Source organism: Leopardus geoffroyi, chromosome C3 (assembly GCF_018350155.1).
Source record: "Leopardus geoffroyi isolate Oge1 chromosome C3, O.geoffroyi_Oge1_pat1.0, whole genome shotgun sequence".
NCBI classification, from domain to species: domain Eukaryota; kingdom Metazoa; phylum Chordata; class Mammalia; order Carnivora; family Felidae; genus Leopardus; species Leopardus geoffroyi.
The window spans coordinates 107,326,622-107,351,325 of NC_059338.1; the positions used below are offsets into that span (position 1 = coordinate 107,326,622).

Consider the following 24,704-nt stretch of genomic DNA (forward strand, 5'->3'; position numbering starts at 1 on the left):
TTTGTCAATTGCCGATTCATATTCTTTGTCCATTTTCTTGTTGGGGATATTTACATTTTTCCTATTGCTTTATATAAATATCAACTCTTTTCCACATGTGATGCGGTCATATTCTCTGGTTTGCCATTTGCTTCTTAGTTTTGTTCTTGATGGTTTCTATGCATAGAAGTTTTATATTTTCATGTAATTATATTTTCCTTTGTTATGACACTTTGATTCTGTATCTTAAAAATATAATCCTTACCTCAGCATCAGATTTCTTTTCCTGAATCTTTTTTTTTTTTTTTTTAAACGTTTGAATCTTTATCTGGATTTATTTGATTGGGTGGTGGGGGGAAAGAGGCTAACTTTATTTTCTCTCCCAAGTGTGGCCAGCTGTCCCCAAACCATTGAACAATCTCTTCCTCCACCCACTAATTTAACAGTCAGCTCTATAACATGCTAAATCCTTATATATGTCCACTTGGCTCTGTTTTTATAGCCTTTCATAGATGAGTGTGTTTTTGTCAGATTAGCTCACTTCTGCTAAGGTTGCTAATCTTACAACTTCTGTCGCTTTAAGGCACTACAGGACATTGCACAAGAATGGGCCAAACCCACACAGGCGCAGAGGCAGAAATTAGAGGCTCTCCAGAAAGAAGACAACCAAACAAAGGTGATCAAATATTGCACCAAGAGAAATCCCATGGAGGGGAGTTAAAGAAACATATTGGAATTGAGCTGTTTCTTAATCTGTAAACCCATCAACCGCTAAACATGGGGGTCTTTTAAAAAACGAGAACACCATCATTAGTTTTTCTGATTCTATTCTTTAAAGATTCTGAAAAGCACAGACGATATATTGTGGTGAACCCTTTGCCAAGTTAATATAGACCCTCAGCATTCTTTTTAATGACCACAGCGTATTGAGTTTTATAGTTGTCATTTAGCTAACCAATTTCTTATTATTGGAAATCAGGTTATTTGCAGTGTTTGCTGCTATAAATCACTTTGGCAGTGAGCGCCATGAGGCCCAGGACTGTGTCTAATTTAAACAGACCCTGTGTGTTCCCAACACCTGGTACAGTTCCTGGCTGAAGGTCCCTGAGCACTGCGGCCGGCAACCTCTGTCTTTGAGTACATGCTCCATTAGTTCTTAGAATATGTTTCTAACAGTCTGTTTTTAAAGCTTCCGTAAAGATGGTACCAACTCACACTCCCCCCTGTCCCCAAGCAGTGAGACGAGTCTGACAAATGGCATATTTTAACAGAAGAAATGGACCCTGCTTCATTGTGTTGTCTTCTTTATTCTCTAGGCTTTGCCAACATTCACTCGCTGAGTGCAAACAAAGTGCAACTAAAATTTAGAGGACTCATTTATACCCACATTGCTATAGAAAGTAATTCTTCAAAAGCTCAGATATTTTGAGAATTGTATTGACAGGCAAGAAAAGAAAAAAAAAAAAAGGAAAAAGCATATACTTCCACGATATAATATTTTCCTTCCTTGGTATTCCACCTCAGCTTTGTCACAAAAAGTTTGGAGTTCAATTTCTCTGTGTATTTGTAAATTTTGACAATTACAGTGTTTATTTTGAAGGATAGATTATTTGGATATAATTGGATATATCAGCTACTTTGGATACAGTTAGAGATTCTAACTGAGATTCATTCCTGTTCCATCAACTTTTTGATTTAATGATTTAGTAGGAATATCGTGCTTACCATGTGCTATACTCTACCAAAATCTGTATTCATATTTTTGATACAAAACACATTTCATGTCTATGATGAGTGTTTTACCTGATTTTACTATATTATCTGTCATAGTCATCTTGAAAAAACTTTACTTTGAGCGGGGCACCTGGGTGGCTCAGTAGGTTGAGCATCTGACTTTGGCTCAGGTCATGATCTCACAATTCATGGGTTTGAGCCCTACATCAGGCTCTGTGCTGACAGGTCTGAGCCTGGAGCCTGCTTCGGGTTCTGTGTCTCCCTCTCTCTCTGCCCCTCCCCTGCTTGTGCTCTCTCTCTCTCTCTCTCAAAAATAAATAAAAACATTAACAAGGTTTTTAATAAAAAAATAAAAAGTTTACTTTGAGTGTATGAATTAGATGAAAAAGTCTGAACCATGATTCAAATGAATTTAACCGATACTCTCTTGAAGCATCTAAGGATACTGACATCAAACTGGCATTATTTAAGTGTTTGTGATGTTCTTCTCCTGCTAATAGAGCCATCATGTTAACAACTATTGCCTTATTTTATGTACATGTGCAAGAAAACCTGGAGTTGCAAATGAGTGGAATTAATTTAAAGGAGGAATTCATTGATCTAAATCATAGGCTAACTACAGCCCATGAACCACCGTTTTTGTAAATGAAGTTTTATTGGCACACAGCCATGCTCATTCATTTTTGTACTGTCTAAACCTGTTTGTGCTAGAATTGTAGAGGCAAGTAGTTATAATGGAGACTGTATACCCACAAAACTAAAAATGTTTACTACATGGCTGTTTACAGAAAACTTTGCCAACCCTCGATCTAAATGAAAATATGTGGACATACCTTCTGCAGTTACGTATGTTAAATTATGTTTTTCAGGCGTAAGTTTCTTAAAGAAACTAATTTTCTTTAAAAAAAACTAGTCCTTGGGGCACCTGGGTGGCTCAGTCAGTTGAGCATCCGACTTCGGCTCAGGTCACGATCTCACGTTGGGCTCTGGGCTGATGGCTCAGAGCCTGGAGCCTGTTTCAGATTCTGTGTCTCCCTCTCTCTCTGCCCCTCCCCCACTCGCGCTCTGTCTCACTCTCTCTCAAAAATGAATAAACATTAAAACATTAAAAAAAAAAAAAAAACTAATCCTTGCAGATTTCTCTTAGTTTTTGTAAAGTCAGTAACATTACCTGCTTCTGGAATAACAAATCCCAACAAGCATTTGAATGGCTCACGTATTCATCACTGACTTTCTACAGAAGTGGAGCTTAACTGTTATTATTTTTTTGAATGTTTATTTATTTTGAAAGAGGGAGGGAGGGAGAGAAGGAGAGAGAGGGAGAGAGAGAGAATCCTAAGCAGGCTCCACGTTTTCAGCGTACAGCCTGACACGAGGATCAGACTCAGTAACCAGGAGATCATGACCTGAGCTGAAATCAGATGCTTGACCAACTGAGCTACCCAGGCACCCTGTGGAGCTTAACTTTTAAATACTTTCGCTCTTTTAGGAGATCGCAGCCAAGAGCTGATTATAAAAAAAAGTTTTTAAAGGTGTTACCAAGCAATAAGGGCTTGTATCATATAATAAAGAAGAAACTATTGTAGCAAGAGCTTGAAACTACTCTTTCTGCTCTGTGGCAAGATAACTCCGCCCCCGCCCCACCCCCACACGCAGTGCATCTACTCAGGACCTGTCATTTCTGATGTTTCCCACTGACCCAACGGGAGGAGGCCCGGCAACTTCATGCAGCTTCTAAGTCAAATAAATGGGCTGCAGCACAATGAGCTGGTATGAGGACGTGTGGCTGGAAGGGACAGGAGCCTCAAGTATGTCTCCTACCTCATATGAACAGTCAGCTATCCCTCACTGCTCATGTCTCAGCACATTTCACCTTATCAGAGAGTGCTTCATGTGGTCCTTGAAGGGACTTGGCCCCCCTTCAAAAAAGGATCTGGAAAGTGCCAGGTTGTCACTGAGTGATCTTCTTTCTTCTTTGACCACGTGTTAAAGTGAGAACTGCTTTTTCTGAGTGTGCGTCTCGCACAACATCAGGCAGGACCCTGGTGAAAGCTGGAAGAACAAGATCGAGAGAGGTCCCCAAGCTAATATCAGCTTAGTTAAAAGCAGTGGTTAATAATAACACTTTGTTACAAAAATGAAAAGTCCTAGGAATAGATGTTGTCAGGACAGGGTGCCTGGACCACACTTGTGAACTGCAACTATCCTCTGTCCTTAAGCCAAGTCAGAAGCAGAGGGAAAGCTAAACCTTAAAAGTCACATAAAGGTGTTCCCTTGACACTTTGGGGCTGTCTGTAACCCTACTTAGTAAGCAGACTCACTCTCTCATTTCATTGCCATTTGCAAAATCTCTTCCTCCGACAATTCATATATTCATCATATAGAGCAGACTGTAAACACTATGTTCTTCCTACATAGACCTCAGCTTAGTTAAAAACAAAAAAAAATTTTTTAAGGAGGCTCCACACCCAACATGGGGCTTGAACTCAAGACCCTGAGATCAGGAATCACATGCTGTATGCACTGAGCCAGCCAGGTGCCCCAACAGCATTTTAAATATGCACTTTTTGTGTATTTTGCTGTTGTAACCTGCTGAGATAGAATCATATCTACTCCTTCATTTGGTTCACTCTATTCGTCTCCATTCATCATTCACTCCCTGAATATTTTCACTCCCACTATGCACCGAGCACTGCAACAGGAGAAGAGACACAATGGTGAATGAGGCAGAAATGGTCCCAGCCCTGGCGGGACACACCGTGAACTTCCCCAGGCCTTAGTGTCAGGGAGCACAAGGGACACCGGCTTCATTTGTATCATCCAGAAAAAAAGGCGCTTTCACGGCGACTCCGTCCCATGTGTGCTCCTAGAATGGCAGTAGCTTCCGGCATGAGGCTGTTACTTTTTTCAAGTCTTCTTTTGCTTCTTCCGACCTGCCCCCGCCCACCCCGTGCAGTTTTTGGAGCTGTCCCAAGAGGTACGGCACTATGGATACCTGCAGCTGGATCCCTGTACCTGTGACTACCCGGAACCAGGCTGTGGGGCCGTCCTTTCTGTCGGCAATGATGAGATCAGCTGCTGCATAACCCTGCCTGATAACCAGACCCAGGAAATCATCTTCCAGATGAGCAGAGTCAAGTGCTGGAAGGTCACTTTCCTCGTAAGTATCTTGGCACTTTGCCTTCCCCAGGATTTAAAGTCTCAACCCGTGGTTTCAGGATCCTAGTGTTCGGGGGTGACAAAGTTGGGACTAGGGACATAGGCCTGCCATTTGTATCACTCTCTTGAGTGGGCTGGCATCTAAGCCATGTTAAGCATCACCTAAGGTAAAACCTGTCAACGGGCTGGTACGAGGGTCCCAACCATAGCGGTAGAGACGCCCGTCTCTCCACTTTGCAGCAGCAGGCTTCTCTACTGCCGGAAGGGTGGCTCTTGTGATACAGCCTATAGAAACAATGGCTACTGCTTATTGAGTACTCACTGCATCCTCAGTACTGATGAGATCTTTACCCTCGGAAACTGGACGCCGACCAGTAGAGCTCTTCTCAAGGATCCCTGGCATCATCCTGCCATTGCCGTCTCCTCCCAGAAGAAACCCTGTGATCAGATTTATTGAGTGCCTGCTTTGTCCCGGGTGCTCTCCCAGATGCTGCCACATCTGGTATTCAATTCTCGCAATAACTCAGTGAGCTGAGTGGGATTATCCCCTTTACGCGGGAAGCCAGATTAACTGGTAGAGGTGAAACACTATTAGAGCAACCGTGACCCCCAGTTGCTAAATCCATGGAATCCACGGGGAGTTTTTAGCCGGCACGATACTAGACCTCTCTGTGGCATTTGACTCAGTCAACCATTTCTTCCTTCTCAAAATTCCCTCTCCTCCCCACCCCCCACCCCCCCCCCCCCCCCCACCAGTTTTGGGTCTGTTTCTTCCTCTGAGCACTTCTGAAGTGCTGGCTTCTCCTGGGGCTCCATTTCCATCTTTCCTCTATGTCTTCCCTGAAAGCAGTTATCCACGTCCCTGTCGAAACGTCCATTATTTCCTAACGCCTTCTGGACATCTTCACCAGCTGTCTCACAGGCATCTCAAACTCAGCCTTTCCCCAAACCAGACTCGCCCTTTCCCTCTCATGCCCATCCTAGAGACCTTCCTCCTATGTTCCCCATCTTGGTAAACAGGACTTCAACCACCACCTGCTAAATGTCAAACCAGCAATCTTGACATTATCAGCATATGATTTCAGTCTTTTACATTGATGGGAACTTGTGTTGTGGCTCCAAATCGGGTCTGTCTTGGTAAATGTTCCATGTGCTGTTGAAAAGTGTGTGTATGTGTATTCTGCCACTATTGGGTGGAATATTCTAGAAGTGTCAATTAGATCAACCAGTTGATAGTGTTTAAATCGCCTGCATCTTTATATATTTTCTACTTGTTCGGTCGGTTATTGAGAGAAGAAGAAGGTTAACACCTTCAAACGCAATTGTGGATTTATCTATTGAGTTTTATCCGTTTTTTTCCTCTTTTCCTACCTTTTGATGAAACTAAGTATTTTATGATTCCATTTACATATACCATTTTTAAGCTATGTCCTTTCATTTATTTATGGTTACTTTAGAGTTTATAAAGTACTTTTTTTAACTTATTACATTCTACTTTTAATCATTATACCACTTTGCAAAGTATAAAAAACCTTACAATAGTCTACTTCTATTTCCCCTTTTGTAATATTGTCATACTTTATTTTGACATGTATATATAACCTCATGCTACATTATAATTATTTTTGCTTTTATTTTTCAAACTTTTTTAATGTTTATTTTTGAGAGAGAGGGAGAGAGACAGAGCTTGAGCAGGGGAGGGGCAGAAAGAGAGGGAGACACAGAATCTGAAGCAGGCTCCAGGCTCTGAGCTGTCAGCACAGAGCCCGACACGGGGCTCGAACCCACGAACCGTGAGATCATGACCTGAGCTGAAGTCGGACGCTTAACCGATTGAGCCACTCAGGCTCCCCATAATTATTTTTGCTTTTAAACAGTTGAATCTTTTCAGTTAAACTTTTAATTTTGACGTAATTGTAGGTCTGCATGCAGTTGTGAGAAATGGTACAGAGATCCTGTGTAGTTCCCCCCACTTTTCTCCAGTTGTTACGTCTTGCAAAACTACAGTACAATATCACCACCACAATATTGGCATTGATACAGTCAAGAGTTGGAACATTTTCATCATCACAAGAACCCCTCACATCGGCCTTTTATAGCTCTACCCACTTTCTCTCACCACACCTCTCCTTAGCCCCAACAAACCGCTGATCTGTTTGCCATTTCTATAATTGTGTGATTTCGGGAGTGTTAGGTAAAACTTTGGAGGTGACGGATATATTCATTACCTTGATTGTGGTGATGGTTTCATGACTGTATCCATATGTCCAAACTCATTAAATTGTGTATATTAAACATGTTCAGTGGTTTGTTTTTTTTTTTTACATCAGGTATACCTCAATCAAGCTCTTTATTAAAAAACAGAAACACTCATAAAACCGTTATGTATTGATCAGTAGATGAAAATGTTGTAGCCACACGTTTGCAGGAACCTGGCCCCGTATTTCCCCTGGAACAATGATTCAGTGTTCAGTATTTCACTATGTACAGTGGCTTCATAGAACACGACTACTGGGAATAATAAGAATTGACTATATTTAGGATGTAAAAATATAAACAAAAACAAGGAATTGATTCCCTTAAAAATGTTCTGTAATGGAATCATATGGCATGTAGCCTTTAGGACTGGCTTTTCTTTACTTGGCGTAATTCTTTGGTAATCCATTCAGATTGTTGTTTATATCAGTAGTTTGTTTCTTTTTATTGCTGAGCAGTATTCCATGGTATGGAATGGACGAGATTTATTTAACCATTCACCCAATAAAACGTATCTGGTTGTTTCCAGTTTTTAGCGGTCATGAATAAAGCTCGTGTAAATGTTCGTATATATGTTTTGGAGCACAAATCTCCATTCCTCTGGCGTGAACTCAGGAGTGCAACTGCTAGGTTATATGGGAGTTGCATGTTTAGTTTTTTTTAAGACTGAACAGTTTTCAAGGTGTCTGTGCTAATTTACATTTGCGCCAGTGATATACGAGCCATCTTGTTTCTCTGCGTCCTCATCAGCATTTGATGTCACTGGTTTTATTTTAGTGTGTAATGATATTTCATTGTGATTTTCATTTGCATTTCCCTCATGGCTGATAATGTTGACCGCCTTTTCATGTGCTTATTTGCCATCTGTATATCTTCTTTGGTGAAATTTGTTTTTCATATCTTTTGCCTATTTTCTAATTGAGTTGTGGTTTTTTTTACTGCTATTTTAAGAGTATTTCATACATTGTAGATGTATGTCTTTTGTTGGATATGTGGCCTGCAAATATTTTCTCTCACTCCGTAGTTTTTCATCCTCTCAACAGGGACTTTTGCAGAGCAAAAGTTTTTAATTTGATGAAGTCTAATTCATCAGTTTTTCCTTTTATAGACCGTGCTTTTCAGTGTCAAGTCTAGGAACTCTTTGCCAAACCCTAGATCCTGTAGATTTTTTCTTAGAGTTTTTTTCCTAAAGGTTTTATAGTTATGGGTCATACACTTAAGCCCATGACTCACTCTGAGTTAGTTTTCATAGAGGGTGTGAAACTCAGAACCACGTTCCCTTTCCTGCCTGCGGAAGGGCACTTGCTCTGACGCCTTTTGCTGCAAAGGCTGTCCTTTAACTGAATTGCTTTTGCACCTTTGTCGGATATCAGTTGGGCACATGTGTGTGGACCTATTTCAGGGTTCTCTGTTGTATTCTATGATGTATGTATCTGTCCCTCCACTGGTACCACACGGTCATTGTGTTCCTTTGTAACCGCTTTATCAAGATGTAACCTACATACCATGCAATTCACTTGTGTGAAGTGTACAATTCGGGGGAATTTCATACGTTCACAGAGTTTCACATCCATCACCATAATAAATTTTAGAGTATTTTCGTCGCCTCAAAAAGAAGCCCCCATACCCCTTAGCTCACATCTGTGTCCCCATTCTACCAGCCCTAAGAAGGTACTAATCTGCTTGTCTCGATAGATGGACCCATTCTGAATATTTCATTATTATTTTTAAGTTTATTTATTTATTTTGAGAGAAAGAACATACACACGCATGCACCTGAGTAGGGCAAGGGAAGAGAGAGAGGGAGAGAGGGAATCCCAAGCAGGCTTCACGCTGTCAGCACAGAGATCGTAACCTGAGTCAAAATGAAGAGTTGGCCACTTAGCCGACTGAGGCGCCTAGGCACCCCTGAATATTTCATTATTCATGGAATCATATATGATCTTTATGACTGGCTTCCTTTACTTAGCATAATATTTCCACATATTACCTTATCATAGCATGTATCAACACTTTATCCTTTTCGTGGTCAAATAATAGCCTGCTGTATGGCTATACCGAATTTTGTTTATTCATTCATTCATTAACAGACATTTGGGTTGTTTCTATCTTTTCGTTGTTATGAGTTATGTTGCTATGAACATTTGTGTACAAGTTTTTATGTGGACATAGGCTCTCATTTCTCTTGGGTATATGATTAGGAGTGGAATTGCCAGTACCATAGGGGTATTTTTATGTTGAACTTTGTGAGGAACTTCTAGGCTGTTTTCCAAATAGTCTGCTCCATTTTATATATCCACCTGCTGTGTACGAGGGTCCTCTCCACACAGGCACAGATCATTGTTCAACCAAAGATCTGAAAAGAGCTCTCGGAAGCTCTTTGTCTGTATCAGTCCTTGTCTTTGGTCCTTTTCTCCACAAATTCTAAACTCAACTTCAAACTCTTATCTCCTTCTCCTCAACTCAGCAAGACCTCTGGGCTCGGTTTGAGTCTCCTTCCCTGCACTGCATTCTGGAAACTCCTCCAGGCAGTGAGCTGGGTAACGATAGGGCTCACCTCATGTGTTTTCCTTCTCCTTGGGTTGACAGAACTGGATTATCTGTTGTTCGGTGTCTGAAAACAGCTATTTTTCAGTTCATATTTTACCCTGCTGCTCTCAGATCAATATTTCTAAAATATAAATCTGTGTGATTATCCAGCTTTTAAAATCTGTTCATGCATGTCTGCTGCCTTCAAGATGAAGGTTAGACTCCTTAACTTAGCTTATAAAACCTGTAACAGCTAGGGCTTTTTTTAGTGGCCAGCAATAGAAACCAACACTTCTGGCTCCAGTGGAAAAAAAAAAAAAAGAGAGAGAGAGAATTTATTGGAGGGATACGTGAAAACCCACTGATTTAAAGGAAAGGCTGAAGCAGAGGCTTAGGAAAGTCAAGAACCAAAGGAGCTCAAGGTTTCTAGGAAACCGGAATTCTTTATCAGGACCTGGTTTTTGGATCTCTCCACTCTGGAATCAAATAAGGGGCATAGGGAGTATTTGTTCAATTGCCCTGAACTTGGGTAATGTGTGTCCCCCCTCCAGGAGGGCAATATTTCCTGACAGTCCTACCTAGATGGCCACAGCAGAGGAGAGGTTCTCCCATGGGCATGAGACTCCATTACGAGGAGAAAGGAGGATAGAAGCTGTATAGCAAAACTCCAAGCTGCTTCCTACAGAGCTTTCAGGATCTGGCCCCAGGCTGCCTCTTCTCTCACGGCCCTACACGTCTTGCATTCTAGGCTTTGGCGCCACGCTTGATCTCTTGCCACATTTCCAGCGTGCCAGGTCCCCCCTGCCTCGGTGCATTTGCACTTGTTATTTCTTCTACTAGAAACCACTTGTGCCCCCAGAACCCCGCCCCCACCCCCACCCCACCACCCCAAAAAACCCACAACAAACTTGGAAATTTTCTACTGCTGCTGCTCAGATACCAGCCCCCTTCAGGAAGCCTGCCTTTACACTCCTAGTCTGGATTACATGCCCATCCTACTTCCTTCCATAGACCTGTGTTTGCTTCCCTTGTAATACTTAACATAGCAAACTGTGGTGACTTACTTTCATAGCCCCTCCTAGACTGTTGGCTTCTTGGGAAGAGCCACAGTATCACTTGTTTTGATATTTTGCCCGGCACATAATAGCCACCTAATTTTCTACTGAATATTAAATAATCTCTCTTCCTCTGTAGGGAACTCTGCTGGATGTGGATGGACCTCAGCGAACTCTCAACCAGAACTTAGAGCTCAGATTTCAGTATAGTGAAGACAGTCGTTGGCAATGGTTTGTTATTTACACCAAACAGGTGAGTTCTCAGGACAGAGCATGAGTCCCTGTGCTGAAATGCTCTCTTGCCTGCTGGGGTGAACAAAGCACATTATCCTAACCCATCCAGAGCAGAGTTCTAGAATACACTGTACACTCCATTTTTGGCCTATAATACTGCTTAATTTGTTTATTTTTTGTTTTATTCTATTAGTCACTGCAGCCTTCATGTCAATTTGGGAAATGCATTAAGTTACTAAATAACAGAAGACTCAACTAATCGTGGCTCAGACCAAGGGCTGGTGAACTTTTTCTCAAAGGGCCAGATGGTAAATATTTTAGTTTTGGGATCCATATGGCCTCTGTTGCAACTACTCAACTCTGTTGCTGGAGTGCAAAAGTAGCCCCAGACAATATGTGAACAAATGGGTACAGCTGTTTTCCAACAAAAATGTGTTTGTAAAAACAAGTGAGGAGCTGGATTTATTGATCTCTGACTCAGACAATATAGATTTTTATCATCTACACTGAATAAGAATACTAGAGGTAGATGATTGACATCCCTATCATAAAAGCTATCCCTTTTATCTAGACGGCAAAAACTTTGCCTCTGAAGCCCCCACAGACTTTCCATTAGGTCCCATTGGTCAGAGCTGGGTCACATGACCACTCCTAGCTGCAAGGGAGTCTGGGAATCAAGTCTTACCAAAAAGAACAGAATTTGTGATCAGCTTAGAGTAAGCATGAGCTGGGCACTTTGTCATCAGACAAAATCAAGGTTCTGCTGGGAGGGGAGAGAGCTGTTGGGGAGCAAACTCTCCAGGTCTTCCATGGGCTTATAATTAAAGTTGGAACAAACATTTTGTTTTTAAGATTTCATTTTCTAAACAACAAATTCAATTGAAAAATTCTACGAACTAACTTAAGCTATTTCAAATTGGAATCAAAATTACAGATATTCTAAAACGAAACCAAAATATCAAAGCAATCTTTGTGTCAGCATTACATTCAACTTAAGTCACTGGTGATCTCACTAAATTCCAGAGAGCATTCTGGTTTCAGGTAACCAAAGGTCCCTGAGAATCTCTACCTCTTGTATAGTTGCAAATCATGATATACCACACACCAAGGTCCTCTGAAAAACATGAAGTGCTAACCAAAGTCTAGATTAAAGAGATGGGCCCTCAGTTTCACCTTGAATATGAAACATCCTTAGGGAAATGGTAGGATGGTTTGCAGTCACTTGGAGAGATGCAAGGTAGATCTTGGCAGTGAAATCATTTCCCCTTGCCTAGAATGCTAACTGCAGTAGTTAAATTTTATTATCATCTTTTAATCTAGTCTGTACCAAATGAGTTGAAGCCACTATACAGAGTGTAATAAACATTCTTTTAAAGGATTCCTAGTAGGGTCTTATTTCCTTTGGAGTGTGGATTTATTGATATGTACCCAAGAGCTATGTATGCAAAAGGCAGAAATACAGCTCGTTTGCCTTGCAAACACAAATGAGGGCTTGGACCCCAATATCTTCTAGATTCTTTAAACAAAAGCTCAGTGCCTTCATATTTAATAAATCCTACCTGATTTATAGCTAAGTCTTAACGTACATATCTGTGCACATTGTATAGGAATATGGAATCGGTTCACACCTTACGGGGCATTATTAAACACCTCTCCTACCTGTATCAACTCAGATTATATTGTTTAACTATTTCATACCCTGGTTTTGTGTAGGTTATATATGTACACAGATAAACAGGGTTAGTTCTTAGCTAAACCAGGAAATCAAAATTTGTTTTTGTGTATAAATCCCACATCTGTTACTCTTTTCCTTATTGGTAGCAGTACCTTTCTTCTCTTCTACTTCCTTTCTCTCCCCTTAAATAAAATAAATTCCTGTCATGCTCTACAGTCCTGCAAGACTTTGAGATGCTATCTGTATGTAGCCATTCTCCCTCTAATTCTACTTTCTATGTCCTATCCTCCAAGGGTCTCTGCTTTGGCTACCATCCCGACTTGGGTTTTCTCTCTTCCCTTTCTTCTCCTCTCCATCATTCCCCCCACCCTCCCCAGTGCAGTGACCATCCTTGAGCACAAACTTATGCTGAGGTCCTATGACCACAAGCTTTGAGCTTTGTTGTCTCAAACTTTCGTAGGGCCAAAGGAGAAAGGTACAAGCCAAGAATTGAGAGCAGAACAAAAGAGAAAGAGGATTAGTGGGAAAGAAGCAAGTGGGGAAATCGTAGGGAACCTTAAATTGGCACATGGGGTGAAGATCTTGGAAAAAGGAAACCCTAGCGTTTGTATGACAAGATGTCTAAGGTCTGTGTCTTGGTACTAACAACGACGAGCCAACAAAAAGCCACAAGTGATATTGGGGGCAACCATCAGTCTTAAAAGTGAGTGATTAAAGATACCAGAAAAATAAGAAAGTGATAAAAAAACAAAATTTTTTTTAGTTCACAAAAGCCATAAGGTGTTAATATACCCTTTCAAATAGGCAGGTTACTATGTATACCTAGTAATAGGTCTCTCAATAATTATGCATACGATTAAATATAAGATTGACCATCATCGGTTGATTTGACTACAATAATAAGCAGTTTTTATTATTTGTTGCTTGTAGGACATGAGCAGCTTACAAAGAAAAAAATAGGGGGGAGTTTTAAGAGGGAAAAAGATTAGTAAATGTAATGAGTTTTCTGTCTTTTTAAAAATTTACTGTAAGTATATCTATGTAATTGAGAAAATGTATGGCTACTAGCTAATTGCATCGTATGCAAATTTATGGAAATTAAAAAAGAAATTTAAATTCTTAAAAGTGTACTCTTGGAGAGCAGAGCTCAAAATCTGCCTTGTGGTGTGAGGAGAGAAGAAAGACGATCTCTTCAGCTGAGACACTTCTTTATTTCTGGATTTTCAGGCTTTTTTGCTGAGTAGCTGCTTGAAAAAGATGATCTCAGAAAAGACGGTAAAGCTAGCTGCAGAGAATCCAGAAATGGTAAGTGCTCTTATCCGTGTATATTTTTCAGTTAAGTTCCCACCATCAGCCTGTACTAACCTACACTGATGAATGCTGGTCCTCAAGGGAGGAACGTGACCTCCCAGAAGTGAGCTCCTCTGCCTTCTGGGAACTCAGTCTTTAGAATTCAAGCCATTTTTCCAAGACAGGTGTCCTTACGTTGCTGAGAACTCTCCAACCCTCTACTCTGTATTCTTGTATTTCTGCTTTCCCCCAAATGAAAGATTCCAGATTTACCATAAAAACTACCTCATAAGGTCAGGATCCTGAGAGGTCTGCAACATAGCAGCGATGAACTTCAATAAGCTCTCCAGTTTTGTCTCTAGAAAGAACTCACAGCTTCTTGAAATTTCCACCATGCCAAATTAAGATGCCGTTAGCAGTTGGAAGAAGCCATAGAGTGAAAGAAGCTCTCAAGGCTATAAATTTTTCTCAGTGTAAGATTAAACTTTGCTTTTCTAGTCTGCGTCTCTTCAATAAAGGCCTAGTAACTCCTTGCAAAGGTTGGTGGCAAGCTGTAAAAAGAGACACTGAGATATTAAACTTGTCTATTTGCCTTGTCACCATCATGATATGGGCATATCCCAATAAGACAGTACAGTTTATGTTTTAAAAATGATTACAGGGGCTCCTGGGTGGCTCAGTCGGTTGAGCGTCTGACTTCGGCTCAGGTCATGATCTCACGGTCTGTGAGTTCGAGCCCACGTCGTGCTCTGTGTCGACAGCTCGGAGCCTGGAGCCTGTTTCAGATTCTGTGTCTCCCTCTTTCTCTGACCCTCCCCTGTTCATGCTCTGTCTCTCTCTGTCTCAAAAAAAAAAAAATAAATAAACGTTAAAAAAAAATTTTTTTTTAAATGATTACAGGGGTGCGTGCGTGCCTCAGTCGGTTAAGGTTCCGGCTTTGGGTCAGGTCATGCGTGCACTGTTTGTGAGTTTGAGCCCTGCATCAGGCTGTCTGCTGTCAGCGCAGAGCCTGCTTTGAATCCTCTGCCTCCCTCTCTCTCTCTGGTTCTCTCCAGCTCACGCTTACTTGTGCTCTCTCTCTCTCTCTCTCAAAAAAAAATAATAATAATTAATTAAAAATATTTTTAAAAAATGATTACAAATACTAAAGCCTGGTTGACATTTATAAACGTATTTTTTTTTTTTTTTGCAAAATGTTATACGATCTTTAAAAATGCAACAGAAAACATTTGGAAATGTTCCCTAATATTTTCATTTAAATTGAGTCCTTTCTAAGAAGATGGGTGACGTCTTCAGTTTAACATTGCTCTTTCCTAGATTTTGCAGCTTTTTTCTAAGAAAATAGTTGCACTTTACCCTTACTTCTCATTCTTCTAGAACTGAAAATATTTTCCCAGGGAAAATAAAATTCACTCCCCACTTGGTATTTGAAGAATTCAAAATGTATTACAGCATAGCAAATCAAAGCAATAAAAGAATTGTGGATGCTCTTTTTAATTTTTTTTTTTTACATTTACTTATTTTTGATAGAGACAGAGCACAAGTGGGGAAGGGGCAGAGAGAGGAGGAGACACAGAATCTGAAGCAGGCTCCAGTCTCTGAGCTGTCAGCACAGAGCCCAACGCCGCGGGGCTCGAACCCCCAAACCGCGAGATCATGACCTGAGCCGAAGTCGGATGCTTAATGGACTGAGCCACCCAGGTGCCCCTGGATGCTCTTTTTAAAAGAGTAATAAAATCTAACCTCTTAGGATGGACCCCCTTAGGCTCCACTTATTATATATGTATAAAGAAGAAGAAAGAGAAAAGTAATTAACTGAAGTAGCCCCGTTAAAAGGGAGAAGTGCTCTCAAATGTGGCTGAATAAAATGTAAGCCACTTGATGCAGGAAATACTTGTACAATGAATAGCTAAAGAGTTTGCTAAATAATAAGAGAAGGTAGTGACCTATTTAAAGTTTTCAAGAAAAACAACCACACTAACTACATTCTTCAGATTTGCACACAAATTGAAATCTACACTTTCTCTGTGGCTGATGGTGAAATCAGCATGTCAGTCAGTACTTGCTTTATCCTAATGCTTAACAAGTTTTATTTCCACAAACTCTTTTTCTTCCCTTTCTTTCTTATTCTGGTTCTTGAAAAGTTAAACCCTTCTTCTGGAAAACTGGGCTTTCAAGGGGATGTTGTTGGGATAGTCCACCCTTAAACTTGAAATCTCATCTACAAATGCCTGGGTAGAATGAGACCCCGGAAGGTGAAAAGAGCAGACAGATTAGCTCTCGGAACGTATGCTGGGTTCTGGGCTTCCTCACAAAGTACAGAACAAGTCATTTTGTGGAACTTAAAGTAGCCATATAAATTTATGACCGTGACATCCACTCATTTTCTAGGTAAACACGTAAAGTCTGAATTGACCCATATCACTTATAAAAGGCTTGTATGGACTAGGATAGAGAGGTTTCTATTTTGCAAGGCAGAATAGATTCCAAGATTTTGATCATCATGAAGAATCAGGAGGGGGGAGAGAAATTAAGGAAGCTGTAACTTAATGAGCCCCACAAATAAAGCAGATAGTTCCTAGAAGCAGATTAAATAGTACTACTTTAGGGGCACCTGGGTGGCTCAGTCAGTTAAGCATCCGATTTCGGCTCAGGTCATGATCTCACGGTTCGTGAGTTCGAGCCCCGCATCGGGCTCTGTGCTGACAGCTCAGAGCCTGGAGCCTGTTTCAGATTCTGTGTCTCCCTATCTCTGACCCTCCCCCGTTCATGCTCTGTCTCTCTCTGTCTCAAAAGTAAATAAACGTTAAAAAAAATAATAAAAAATAAATAAATAAATAGTACTAACTTTATCCTAGTAAGAAGAAAGATGTTGAAAGAAGAAATTTGTGCTAACTTAATTAACTTAGTTAGCTCTAGGCGGTGCTTTCAAAGGTAAGACCTGAACCATTTCCGAAGAGATTGTTAAAATTTGAAGTCAAACAGGGCACCTGGGTAGCTCAGTCACTTAAGTGTCCGACTTTGGCTCAGGTCATGATCTCACGGTTTGTTGCTTCAGAGCCTGGAGCCTGCTTTGGATTCTGTGTCTCCCTCTCTCTCTCTGCCCCTCCCCCTCTCACATTCTGTCTCTCTCTCTCTCTCTTAAAAATAAACATTAAAAAAAATTTTTAAATTTTGAAGTCAAACAAATGTACTAAAAAAAAAGTAAACACAACAACAAAATCATGTTACATTCTTAAAGGCAGTATTAACTACAAATCAGAAAGGGAAAAAATGTAACATTCTTTTTAGAGCTACACTCCTACACAAAAACCTTTAATAAATGAATTTTGTTAGTATTTGCTACTCATAACTAGAACAGAATTTTAAGAATTATTTTATTGGAAACTAAAATGTATTTGTCAGGAGTAGGTTAGGCTACATATAACAAAGAACAAAACAAGACAGAAGCAGGGTCCCACGCAAAATAAAAGTTTGTGTCTCTTGGGGCGCCTGGGTGGCGCAGTCGGTTAAGCGTCCGACTGTAGCCAGGTCACGATCTCGTGGTCCGTGAGTTCGAGCCCTGCGTCGGGCTCTGGGCTGATGGCTCAGAGCCTGGAGCCTGTTTCCGATTCTGTGTCTCCCTCTCTCTCTGCCCCTCCCCCGTTCATGCTCTGTCTCTCTCTGTCCCAAAAATAAATAAACGTTGGAAAAAAAAAAAAAAAATTAAAAAAAAAAAAAAGCCCTTTAAAAAAAAAAAAAAAAAAGTTTGTGTCTCTCTCAACTAAAAGAAGCCCAGAGGTAGGCAGTCTCGGGCTGGGATAGCTGCTCCATAATGTCACCAGAGACCTTTCTGCTCTACCATTTTTAGTGTGTGGCGTTTACTTCATGTTGAAAATGGCTGCTGGAGCTCCAGTCATTACATCCACATTCTAGGCGGCAAGTATAAATGGAAAGTATGAATGGTTCATATCTTTTCTTTAAGGAGGAGTCTCTGAAGTCCCACCGAGTTTCTGCTTGGCTCATTGGCTAAGAGTTAGGCACACCACAGGCCAACACCTAGCTGCAGGGAATCTGGTAAATGTAGTCTTTTGACAGAGTATGCTGTCTCTCCAAATAAGTTTGGGTGGTATCACTAAGAAGGAAAGGCAGAATGGATAATACAGTAGGCTACAGCAATCTCTGCCATTGAAAGAAATCTAAAAGACATTAAGAAAAGAAGGCAGATGTATTTTATGCAATCCATGTGTTCCTAATGAATTTCTGAAAATGTATCATTATTATTATCTTGTATATTGAACCATAATCTGAATATATGAGAGGTATCAGGCATAAGATGGTGAATAATTTTCTGAGTTGAAAAACAATTTACATTTTTAATAATCCATACCTAATTTGTCTTATTAGCTTGTATATTTTCTTTTACTAAAAAGTGGGTCTGAATCTCTAAGTTGGTTTTCTGGAAAATGGCAAAGCACCAAACGGCTTTATGATTCTGGCTTGCCTCATACCTCACACCCCCAGCGCCAACTACCATCACCATATGTATTTTTCTCTCCACTCCTCTTTCATTTGGAGCAAGATCAGACTATGTAAAAGGTCACTGGGCTCAGAGATCATGATGTAAAGTGTGTTTCTGTTACATGGCGAAGAGGGGAAACACCAAGGGCAGTGTTATCTGAGGTCCCAAGAATGTCAGCCTTTGAATAGTTGGCGTTGTCTAGAAAACAGAAGAAGTACAGACATACCACAGCTCTCTTGAGAATGGCCTGAGCGTGGCAGGTGGACAAAATTTTGGAGAGCCAGGGGGAAATTACCGTGTGGGAATAAGTCGTTAGATTATCAACAGAAACTACCTGGGCATGCAGGAACACCACATTATGACAAAAGGATTTGCTCTCTTCTCCCCTCCCCCAACTTTATTCCACCCTCGTAGATAAAATGTTTAAAGCCTTTCTTGAAGTAAGTAGGAAATAGATTATATCAGAAATTGCTCGATAGTTTGTAGTGGGTTCTATTTTATTTATTTCGACATAAGGCAGGGGGGAAGGTGAAAGAGAACAGGGGAGAGAAACATTCTGAGCTGTTTTCACCCATATTCTGTGTATTTCATTGCACGAGACTACTTCCAAGCTATAATGTAATACTGTAACCAATAACAATACCATAGCAAAACATGTAAGACAACAGGGCATTAATTTCTCACTTACCAAGACTTAATAACTGATTTCTTAAAGTTATTAAGGTAGGCTTCAAATATATGAACTTGTCTATTAAGAATACCAACCTAGAGGAAGTCCTCCGCATCCCACAAGGCAATCTATTTTATAACGGTACTAAGTTAACTGTAGTTAAAAGACAGTGACCCTCTTTTGCAGGGTCATGTTCTTCACCTCACCTACTTTGAAATGTTCCACCCTGTACTCTCATGAATAGTAATCAATAATAAGCAATTAATTCACACCTCAATCGTTCACTTACAAATGCCTATATTTATGATTATGCCTATATTCATAACATAGGTTGGGAACTGAGGTTCCAGAGTCAAGGAGTTTGTGGGAGGAGAAAGGCAATTAGTAAGGAGGCCTTATGGCTAGAGAGTGATACATTGAGACAGGCACATAATGCTAGTTGCTTAGTAATCGTGTTCTTTTCCTCTAAGAAGAGTCAAAGAACTCTTTCTCCCCCACCCTGCTCTGTGCCCTGGAGACTGATCTCTGTGTGCTACAACCTTGCTCCCTGGCCTCCCACTGGGCTCACCCGCTGGGAAAACCCAGCGAGATTGGAGTGTGGAAGAAAAGTGAGATGGGGGGGGGGGGTGGGTATTTCTCCAGTTCTGTCCCTGCTGGGTCTCTGTGGCTGGCACAGCCTTCTGCTAAGGGCCATACTCCTGCAGGTGGCCTCTCCTCTCTGCAGTGATAGCTGCTCTCGGTCCAGTAGCAGCTGCTACCCTTGCCCCTCAGGCCTAGACGTGGTAAAAATGACCCTCCAGCCCCTCACTGCTAGCCCCTGGGGGCTCCCACATCCCTTCATTGATTCACTTTAATCCTGCCCACACCTCCATTAAATAGTTCCTTTTTAAAACGCCCCTCAGGAGTGCACCATCTGTTTTCCGCCGGGACCCTGACTGTTATATTAAGTTTACCTTATGTACGCGAGGTATATTCAAGTGTCTTGAACTTCAGTTTGATCTTCACTTGATTAATGGCGCCTTTTGATTAATCAAAGCCCCATTTGGCTTTGATTCAGCGTATGGATTGGAGCTCTGTGGATTATTTCAGGATTTAGGAGTTCATTTCGTGTGAAGTCCTTTTAGAAGCTGTGTTAAATCACAAAATCTATAGGCAGCCACCAGTGTTAAACATTAAGCTGTGCTTCACGTTTGGGGGGCTCAATTTCTGCAACATTTGTACATTTGCAAATAAAGAGGGAATGTGCCGATGGGAAGCAGGTGTGCCTGCTGACTGGCGGCCTTCGAGACCATTAAGAGGATTATTGTGGAAGGGGAAATGTGCTAGTTAAATAGATTATTTGTGTGCTTGCTTCTCCAGGCTGTGCTGACTGACATTTTACTAATCTATTTAGCAGATTGAAGTTCCAGAACAAGGCAAAAGTAAAAAATGCCACATTCAACAAAGCCAGGTCTGTGAGTAAAATTATGTAACCGATACATTATAATTTTTGATAAATCTGCCCTTTTCCCCCTTTAAGTAACCAAAGTCATTCTACTTTTAAGAAGCAGCCAGAATTTTCTTTCTCAGAAGCTCCTCCATGTAGGATTGGGCCACTTGGAGGACCATCACAGAAGTATGGTATTTTTACTGCGATGCCCAGTAGAGCCAGGAGAAATGCTTTCCTGGATTTTTACATAGAAAATTTCCAAGAAGAACACAAAATTCTCTAGCAATTTTCTTCTATACTCAATACATTTTTTTTTTTTTTTAATCCTCTTTCTGGCTTACATTTTAGTTTCGTGAGTTCTCTGCAGTGGACTCTTCATACAACAACCTTTAAGTTTATTAAATATTGTTTGGAGCATTTAGGTCTGTTGGGCAGTTAACAATAACAGTAAATATCATAAAGAAAGCATTAGTAGGCACTTAGAGCCAGGCACTGTTCTAAGCACTGTTATGTGGATTAACAACATTCATTCTCACCAAAGTCTTATAAATAAATCACTGGAGGTGAGGAGGTGACGTCCAAGTAGCATTTGAATGAACTCATTTGACTGGGAAGGTCCACTCTTTGTAAATGCTCTGCTGTGTATATAAAGGTACTAAGTATATAAGTACAGTACTTATAAATATATAAGGCCCTTTCGTGAGTGAATAAGCTCAGGAAAAACATTGAAAAACAGACTAAATGCGGGGCGCCTGGGTGGCTCAGTCGGTTGAGTGTCCAAATTCGGCTCAGGTCATGATCTCACAGCTCCTGAGTTCGAGCCCTGCGTCGGGCTCTGTGCTGACAGCTCAGAGCCTGGAGCCTGTTTCCGATTCTGTCTCTCCCTCTCTCTCTGACCCTCCCCCGTTCATGCTCTGTGTCTCTCTGTCTCAAAAATAAGTAAACGTTAAAAAAAAAATTTTTTTTAAACCAGACTAAATGCAAATCTTACTCTCTTTCATAATAACAGCATTTCTGCCTGCTTAGGTCAGAAACAAGAGATAAGAACTCCACCATGCACTGGTGATGTGTCCTCAGGCAAATCAAAAAACTAAATGTTTAAGGGGCTCCTGAGGTGCTTATTAAAAAGCAAATTCCTGGGCGCCACTCCAAAAGATTGATTTAGTAGATCGGCATGGGTAGTAAGCACACCAAGGGGGAACACTGCACCAAGCTTCAGTTTCTTTACCCATAAAGTGTAGGCGGTAGGTGTTCACTCCATCGCTCAAATTCATCATCAGCAGAGTGATAGCGCAGAGTTGTGGTTCTCGGTGAGCTGCACATTGGAGTTACCTGGGGAGCTCTAAAAACAAATGATGGCTGGGCCCCACCCTCAAAGACTCTGGTTTAGTAGGTCTACGGGCCTGGCAACACAATTTTTAAAAGCTCCTCAGCTGGTCTAATGTACAGCCAGGACTGAAGCTATTATCCTAGAACAGCGGTTCTCAAAGTGTGGTCTCTAGAGCAACAGCATCAGCATACCTTGGAAACTTAGAACTTTAAATTCTCAGGTCCCAAACCTACCTACTTCATCAGAAAGCCTAGGGATGGGGGCCAGGAATCTGTGGTTTTAGCCCGCCCTCCAGATGCATCTGATGCATGTTCAGTTTTGAGAGCCACTCTTCCAAAACAACAGGCAGCACAATACACAGCACAACTATGATCGACATTGAAACTAATTCACGTGTCCTCTCTAATGAGCAGCAATGGTAAACTAGGCCAACCTCCCTCATGCTCCGAGCAGGGCCAGCATATCAGAAGGTGTCCAAGTATATTGAATCCCAACTTATTTAGCATACATGCATTCCATGTATGACGTATTTAGTCCCCATAACAACCCAGCTATTATTATTATCCTCGGCTTATAGCCAAGAGAACGGAACACAGAAAGGTTGAGGAGCTTGCTCAAGGTAACACAGGCAGTGAATGACAGAACCAGTAACAGAACTGAAGCACTCTTTGTTGTTTAACCCATCAGGTTTGTTTGTTCCTTTAGCCACTTTGCCATGGGTTCTATCAAGACAAATCCCTCATAGAAAAAAAATTAGCTTAGCTGCCCATTGAGGCACACGTATTTTACCAGGGACAAAACCATAGGCTTTGAGATTTCATAACTACTGAAAGCCAACTATTCACTCACTGAAGGTTTATAGCAACCATAACCTCTTAAAAAGTTTTAGGGTAACTAGAAACCTTGTTAAAAATTTGTGTTTGTGTGGCGTATGCCCTAAAGATTTGGAGTGAAGTTAAAAATTGACAGTTGCTTAGCTTTAAGAGAGGGGGGAGAAGGACAAGAGGCAGAGTTGAAATGTTACCTGGAGACATTCCGGTGCCTGGCAAGGCCTTCTGGACACGTCCACCTTGGCATACCAGCAGGAGGCACTCTCAGCCCAAAAACATATACACCTACCCCAAAGTAAAGCTTCTGCTGGAAAAAAAACACTTGGAATAACCATTGTTTAAATAAGTGTTACCTTTCCTGTTGCCTTTTTAACAGTGTTTTAACATTCTTGACTTTTTTATTGTTGTCATTATTGTTGTTATGGAAATTATTTCCTTTCACATACATTCCTGACCTCTTTTTATTTCCTAACAGAAAGACTCTTCTCGTTTTCCACCAAGGAAAAGCAAGATTGAGAGAGCCAAAGCTGAGTGTGTTTTTGGGACCATAAAGGAAGAAGATCTTTGATGAGAAACTCTCACTTTTAAAAATGTCCTTTAGGGGCTGTCTCGACAGTGAAAGAGCTTAGGAATTGGAAGTGGGCTTCCTAGCATGAGTGGAAGAAGTTAAACTCCTTCCCATTTTCTTCTGACGTTAAGATGGTCAGTGTTGACCAAGAGTACTTCAGAACTCTGTTAATCTCAAGATTAAAGAGAACTATGAACCACAGTTATATAGTTTGATTTAAGGACTCATAAATGACAAACAACAAATCCAAAGCAATTAGTATGTCGTTTGTTCTTTTCTCCCCGCCCCAAAAGAGATGTGTGCCTGGCTTGACGAAGTCTTCCATCTGTTCTGATATTACATGAATGAAAGGCTTGGCATAAAACACTCTAAATGTATTGGGGGTTAGGTTCTGAAGGCATGACTCAACACCTAAGGAAAATGTGGCTCTAAGAAATGGAATCATTGAAAAAGAAATCTGGATGGACTTCACTGATCTGTCCACAGCACCAGGGCAAGGAAGTGATGAAATACTTAACTTGTTTCCTTACATAAGTCTGAGTCCACCAAGAGCGATGTACTCAAAGGGATAGGCTGCCCAGTTCTCTGTTTCTCCACTGATGTAACTGTATTCTGTCTTTAGAATATGGAATTCAGTTCAGTAAGCATCACACTACTTTGAATCTTTTTTATTTTGGAAAGCAATGGGGCCCTGCACTCACTATCGGATACTGTGTATGTCTCTTAGCTTTAAGACTACGGATACTTTTTAGTTTTTTCCTTATCTGGTTTCAGTTTATCATGATAATAAATGTGATTACATATGGAATTAAGACTGCAATTAGGGAGAGAGACAGAAGAATTTATGTAATGTAATTAGATAAAGTGCAATATTCTAATGTTCTTTTCTAACTGGATTGTGTAACTAATTATGTAATAAATATGAAATATATTCTAGTGAATATAAAATTTACTGATGAAAATTCCGAGACTGATCTTTTTGAAGTGTAGAGTCGATTAAAGCCATGTACTGTTTATACAGCAATGCCTCTAGCCATCGCCTCTCGTACCATAAAGTTTTATATTTTAGGCGATAGTAGGATGTTTTTGCAGGGGGGAGCCGTTAGCATCCCAAGTCACCCACGCTGACTGTATTAATTAATTAGAATACATTGTCAGATTAAAATAGAAGCTTATCTACTGTTTTGCCAATTTCAAAATAGTCCATCTTTTCTTTTTAATAGACACCTACACTGTGTCAGGGCCTATTGGAGACACCGAGAATGCAAAGAGAACTTGTACTTGGGGTGAGAAGATGCAGACACTAGATTGAACCGTACCCAGTTGGTGTTCTGCAGGTCAAACATCGTTGAATGTTGTCAATTTCACGTTTCCACTTGATACTTAAGAGTGAGTAATCCCAGACAGCATGTGGTAGGTGTCCAATGTGTAGGGTGGACCTGTGCGTCAGAGGAAGGTGGGGTGG

At 40.8% G+C, this 24,704-nt stretch overlaps 1 protein-coding gene across 3 annotated transcripts in view; it reads left to right on the top strand.

Moving 5' to 3' along the window:
* The window catches only part of SNX31 (sorting nexin 31), a 71,546-nt gene extending 47,345 nt beyond the window's left edge, over positions 1-24,201 (top strand). Inside the window, exons 9-14 of one of the 3 annotated variants that reach the window (XM_045454053.1) lie at positions 563-655; positions 4,670-4,873; positions 10,852-10,965; positions 13,849-13,926; positions 20,476-20,532; positions 23,147-24,201. In XM_045454053.1, the coding sequence (XP_045310009.1) occupies positions 563-655; positions 4,670-4,873; positions 10,852-10,965; positions 13,849-13,926; positions 20,476-20,532; positions 23,147-23,239 (639 nt within the window). In that variant the 3' untranslated portion in view covers positions 23,240-24,201. The remainder of the gene's footprint in view (positions 1-562; positions 656-4,669; positions 4,874-10,851; positions 10,966-13,848; positions 13,927-20,475; positions 20,533-23,146) is intronic. The other 2 variants (XM_045454054.1, XM_045454055.1) reach the window with 2 other exon arrangements.
* Positions 24,202-24,704: the final 503 nt, after the last annotated feature.